This window comes from Otolemur garnettii, unplaced genomic scaffold (assembly GCF_000181295.1).
Source record: "Otolemur garnettii isolate 467f Iridium unplaced genomic scaffold, OtoGar3 scaffold00158, whole genome shotgun sequence".
Classification (NCBI taxonomy): Eukaryota; Metazoa; Chordata; class Mammalia; order Primates; family Galagidae; genus Otolemur; species Otolemur garnettii.
Window position 1 is genome coordinate 3,929,851 of NW_003852553.1, and position 6,000 is coordinate 3,935,850.

At 38.4% G+C, this 6,000-nt stretch overlaps 1 protein-coding gene across 5 annotated transcripts in view; it reads left to right on the forward strand.

The window, feature by feature from the left end:
- Positions 1-6,000, forward strand: part of USP9X (ubiquitin specific peptidase 9, X-linked) — a 135,066-nt gene that overhangs the window by 124,126 nt on the left and 4,940 nt on the right. For 2 of the 5 annotated variants that reach the window (XM_023519134.1, XM_003799905.3), the window contains exons 39-43: positions 1,770-1,955; positions 2,420-2,640; positions 2,726-2,814; positions 4,716-4,872; positions 5,017-5,277. In XM_023519134.1, coding sequence (XP_023374902.1) covers positions 1,770-1,955; positions 2,420-2,640; positions 2,726-2,814; positions 4,716-4,872; positions 5,017-5,277 — 914 coding nt within the window. The remainder of the gene's footprint in view (positions 1-1,769; positions 1,956-2,419; positions 2,641-2,725; positions 2,815-4,715; positions 4,873-5,016; positions 5,278-6,000) is intronic. The other 3 variants (XM_023519135.1, XM_023519136.1, XM_023519137.1) reach the window with 2 other exon arrangements.

Genomic DNA, 6,000 nt, shown 5'->3' on the forward strand with positions numbered 1-6,000 from the left:
AAGATGAGGATTACAGGAATGTTAAGAAGCAGTCTATAATCACTGGCCTTGTGAACAAGTCTAGATGTTACCCCCAGAGGCATTGATGTATTGTTGTAGGATTTTGAACAAACATTGTTTCTAGAAAGATCTCTCTGGCTACAATGTGGAATAGATTATAGTGGAGTGAAAATGATCTCTAGGTAGAAGATTAACTGTGGCCTACACTGGAGAACTGTCAGTGATGGAGACATAAGTGGACAAGTTATGGTGCTTTCTAGAAGAGGTACAATCGGTGGATTTGGTGATTGGATATTCTAGGGAGAGAGGGAAGAGATGTAAGGAATGATGCCCAGGATTCCAGTGAGCAACTGAGCATATAGTGGTGCCATTTACTGAGAGGAAGCAGGGGGAAACCACATGTGGGAGAAAGATGAGTTCAGTTTTGGCAAGTTGAGTTTGACCCTGTGTGACAACCAGATGGAGATAACCATACATAATAGAAGATATCTTTTTGGAAATAATTTTGGAGTAAAGAGTAGGCTAGATTGTCTAGGGAAAGCATATAGTAGTAAAGAAGATAACCTGTCATGGGAACTTTGAGGAACATCAATTTTTAAGAAACACTAGAAGAAGGACTCACAAGACCAAGAAGAGGTAGAAAAAAATGAGAGGAATCCAAGGAGGATGTGGTTATGGCTTAAAAACTGTTCTTTAGCTATATACCAAGAAAAGGTACAAAAAAACAAATCAGTATGGGTTGAGTAATAGAAAATGAGAATAGAAACTTCTTTTTGAAGTTTGGCTATGGAGGAAAGAAGAGAAGCAGACAGTTTATAAAAAGCATTCTTATTTTTCACTTAATTGTGTTTTTATTGTTTTATCTTCCTTATAGTGAGGGTTATGTAGTCTAATCTCTTGATACTCTCTAGGCCACAGGAAGTGTTCATCTTATTTACAGCCTGGTATGATTGGAATGTCATAGTCATGGTCACTGTTTAACTATTTTCTTTTATTTGAGACAGGGTCTCACTTTGCCGCATTGGGTATGGTGCTGTGGCATCATAGCTCACAGCAACCCCAAACTTTTTGGGCTCAAGTGATCCTCTTGCCTCAGCCTCCCAAGTAGCTGGGAGTACAGGCACCTGCCACAATGCCTGACTTTTTTTTTTTTTTTTTTGTAGAGACAGAGTCTCACTTTATCACCCTTGGTAGAGTGCCGTGGCATCACACAGCTCACAGCAACCTCCCTCCAAATCCTGGGCTTAGGCGATTTTCTTGCCTCAGCCTTACAAGTAGCTGGGACTACAGGCAGCCACCACAATACCTGGCTATGTTTTTGTTGGAGTTTGGCCAGGGCAGGGTTTGAACCTGCGAACGTCGGTATATGGGGCTGGCACCACGGAGCCATGGGTGCCGCCCTTTTTTTTTTTTTTAAGAGACATGGTCTCACTCTAGCTCAGGCTGGTCTTGAACTCCTGAGCTCAAGCAGTCTACCCACCTCAGCCTCCCAAAGTGCTAGGATTATAGGCATCAGCCACTGTGCCCAGTTATTTAACAATTTTATTTTAATATAGAAATCTATTATATTTGAGTGAGTTTTCTGTTCTAGTTAAGTAATTCTGTGAATGCTAAGGAAAAGCGATAATCTTTCTGATCATAAAAATTATAGGCATACATTTTGGGTAACTACTTTTTTTACTCAAGAAGCCCTTGCCATCCTAAATATTTTCCTCCTGTATTTTTTTTCCCCCTCTCTTCCTGCTTTTTCCCTCGTGCCTTCATCAAAGGTGTGGCAGAGAAGACACAGCTTCTGAAATTGAGTGTACCTGCTACCTTTATGCTTGTGTCTTTAGATGAAGGTCCAGGTCCTCCAATCAAATATCAGTATGCTGAATTAGGCAAGTTGTACTCAGTAGTGTCGCAGCTCATCCGCTGTTGCAATGTCTCTTCAAGAATGCAGTCTTCAATCAATGGTAAAGTAGAATGCTTTATTCTTTACTTTTAAAATAGAGCTGGGTATATATAGTACCTGATTAAATGCAATTCTGAAGATACTTAAATGTAAAATAAAGAGTCTAAAGGAAGGTTTCTGCCTTGGAATATTTTATATTTTGAGTTCTAATACCTTTTTCACACGTTTAGTTGGGGATCTTTTTTCTGTCTGCTTGTTACTAAGGTTAACACCATGTTTATGAAATAGTATAAGAATTAACTTTTCATATAATTAAATGCTAACATAGCTATTTAAATTTTGCATTTTATCATCATGGTGTATCTCGTTGTTGTAATGCATAGTATTACTTTATTTGTTGTGTGTAGGAAACTTGCTCTAAAATTTTTTTCCTAAAATAAAAATAGACTGTTTTCTATGGTGAAAGCTGTATTTTAATGTAAAGAAATGTATTAGTTTTTCATTTAAGACAAATCTGTATTGTAGGTAATCCTCCTCTTCCCAATCCTTTTGGTGATCCTAATTTATCACAACCTATAATGCCAATTCAGCAGAATGTGGCTGACATTTTATTTGTGAGAACAAGTTATGTGAAGAAAATTATTGAAGACTGCAGTAACTCAGAGGAAACCGTCAAATTGCTTCGTTTTTGCTGCTGGGAGAATCCTCAATTCTCATCTACTGTCCTCAGTGAACTTCTCTGGCAGGTTAAAGGAAAATTTATATTTATATGTCTCTATAACTTGATTTATTATTCCTTTAAGTTGTTCACAATGTCTTATTTGTTTATAGGTTGCATATTCTTATACTTATGAACTCCGGCCCTATTTGGATCTGCTATTGCAAATATTACTGATTGAGGACTCCTGGCAGACCCACAGGTGGATATTCTTTTGTTAGTTACTAGAAATAATTGGACTTAGCCAGGCATTAGACATAATCAGAATGGAGTCGCCACACTTTTTTTCCCCCAAAACTTCTTGGAGTTCTAGTGAATGTTTTATCTTGAAAGACTTAGGGCCAGCTCGGCACCTGTAGCTCAAGTGGCTAAGGCGCCAGCCACATACACTAGACCTGGCAGGTTTGAATCCAGCACGGACCTGCCAAACAACAATGACAACTACAACCAAAAAAAAATAATAATAACTGGTGTTGTGGCAGGCACCTGTAGTCTCAGCTACTTGGGAGGCTGAGGCAAGAGAATCGCTTAAGCCCAGGAGTTGGAGGTTGCTGTGAGCTGTTATGCCACGGCACTCTACCCAGGGTGACAGCTTGAGGCTCTGTCTCAAAACAAAAAAAGAAAGGACACTGTGAATAACAAGTTTTCCCCTTTTTATTTCATTATTCTTTTTTCTCTCATTGTTGAAGTTTCATGGTTAATATCCTTTTTTCTTTCAATTGATTTTAATTAAGGAAAGCTAGCATAAGCTTTTGTTAAGTATTTGAATTTTATTGATGATACCTTAGGATTATTTTGGATTAGATTACATTGATTTTAGAATTATTCCATGAAATAATGTGAAGTAGTTCTTAGTTACATGAAGTAGTAAGATTATCTTAAAAAAAAAAAAGGCCCTAGGTAAGTACAGTCAGTTCCCATTGTTCATAATATATTCTATAAAACCACCACGAACATGGAATTAGCAAATAGCGAACCATTGTTCCTAGGAGGAAATACAATATAGTGTTAGGTTTCTGCAAGCCAATATTTGCATTTTCATCAAATAATACATTACCTTGTTTTACGTGTTTTTGTTTGAAGTCGTCTTATTTAATACATATTGTTCACTTTGATAATATACTCATAGCCAGCAGCTCTGTAACTTTAGCCTGAACTAACCTTATTAATACATGCACTCTGGGAGGCTGAGATGGGAGGATTCTTTGAGCTCAGAAGTTTGAGCCTAGCCTAAGCAAGAGAGAGACACACACCCCCCCATCTCTACCTTAAAAAAGGGAGAAAAAAATTACCCAGGCTTTGTGCTGGGCACTAGTACTCCCCAGCTACTTGGGAGGCTGAGGCAGGAGGATCGCTTAGGCCCAGGAGTTTGAGGTTGCTATAAGCTAGGCTGATCTCATGGCACTCTATCTAGCCTGGGGCAACAAACGGGGGGAAAGGCATGAAATTACAGACAAAAGCTCAAATATTAGAAAATGTGGCACTAAATGTTTAATTTATTACTTTGGGAAAAAGACAGGAAATAGTTGGCTATCTATTACTATGTTATAGTTTGGCAGGAGCTGAGATGAGATCCTATGTTATTGACAAATCAGCCAAATGGTACTTTTGCATGCTGTGTGTTCTTCTTATCAGAATTCAGATTAATTCTATATGTCCAAATTATATCACTAGATCCTAACTTATACCTTTAGCAATACACTTTATAAAAGGAACCAGTGTAAAGCAAAATACTCTGAATTATAGCATTCATAAACTTAACTTTTTTTAAAGTTTATGTTACTCTGAGTGTCCTGAATTCACTTCTGGTAACATATTTAAATTACATACACATAGCAAGATCATTTTGGAGGATCATCTTTAAGAGCACAGACTCTAGAATCAGATTACTGGGCAGCCCTGTGGCCTGGGTACTCTGTTTAACTCTTTGTACCCATTTTCCTCATCTTTTAAAGGGTTTTATAATACTGCTTACTGTCTAGTGTTAGATCAAATGATCAATCAAGGACTCAAGGACATTTATTGAATGACACATAGTAGGCACTCAATATTAGCTACTGCTAGATTTTAGAAATTTTCATTTTATATCTGATTCTCTTTCAGGATTCATAATGCACTTAAAGGAATTCCAGATGACCGTGATGGGCTATTTGACACAATTCAGCGCTCTAAGAATCACTATCAAAAAAGAGCGTACCAGTGTATAAAATGTATGGTAGCTCTGTTTAGTAATTGTCCTGTTGCTTATCAAATCCTACAGGTGAGAATTTTTGTAATTTTATAGAAATCTGAAGCAGAATTGATTCTATTTTAAAAGAAAAAAATAATGATAATTTGAGGTTGTCATTTTAAGTTAACTTCATTCTAAATCCTCTTATATACATGATTTTATTTTCTTTTGAAGGGCAATGGAGATCTTAAAAGAAAGTGGACCTGGGCAGTGGAATGGCTTGGAGATGAACTTGAAAGAAGACCATATACTGGAAATCCTCAGTACACTTACAACAATTGGTCTCCTCCAGTGCAAAGCAATGAAACATCAAATGGTTATTTCTTGGAGAGATCACATAGTGCTAGGATGACACTTGCAAAAGCTTGTGAACTCTGTCCAGAGGAGGTAAAAAAAGCCACCAGTGTGCAGCAGATAGAAATGGAAGAAAGCAAAGTAATTCTTCATTTTATAGGGCAGGGTTATGTATTAGTATTTTAAAAATTAATATCGAGGGTTTTTTTTTTTTTTTTTTTTTTAAAGAGACAGAGGCTCACTTTGTTGCCCTCGGTAGAGTGCTATAGCATCACAGCTCACAGCAACCTCCAACTCCTGGGCTTAGACGATTCTCTTGCCTCAGCCTCCAGAATAGCTGGGACTACAGGTGCCTGCCACAATGCCTGGCTATTTTTTGTTTGCAGTTTGGCCGGGGCTGGGTTCGAACTTGCCACCCTCCGTATATGGGGCCAGTGCCCTACTCACTGAGCCACAGGCGCCACCCCCGAGGGTTTTGTTTTTTGGGACAGTCTTACTTTGTCACACTCGGTAGAGTGCTGCGGCATCGTAGCTCACAGCAACTTCAACCTCTTGTGCTTAAGTGGTCCTCTTGCCTCAGCCTCCCAAGTAGCTGAGACTACAAGCACCAACCACAACACCCAGCTATTTCTTAGAGACAGGGTCTTAACCCTTGCTCAGGCTGGTCTCCAACCTGTGAGCTCAGGCAGTCCACCCACCTTGGCCTCCCAAAGTGGAGGGTCTTTTTGTTTTTGTTTTTGTTTCTTTTAATGTTTACAATATGTCACCTTAAGCGAATGTGAGAGCTGCCTTCTGGAGAGATTTCTGCAAAATAAGCTGAAATGTAGTATTTCTTTCTTTCTTTCTTTTTTTTTTTTTTTTTTT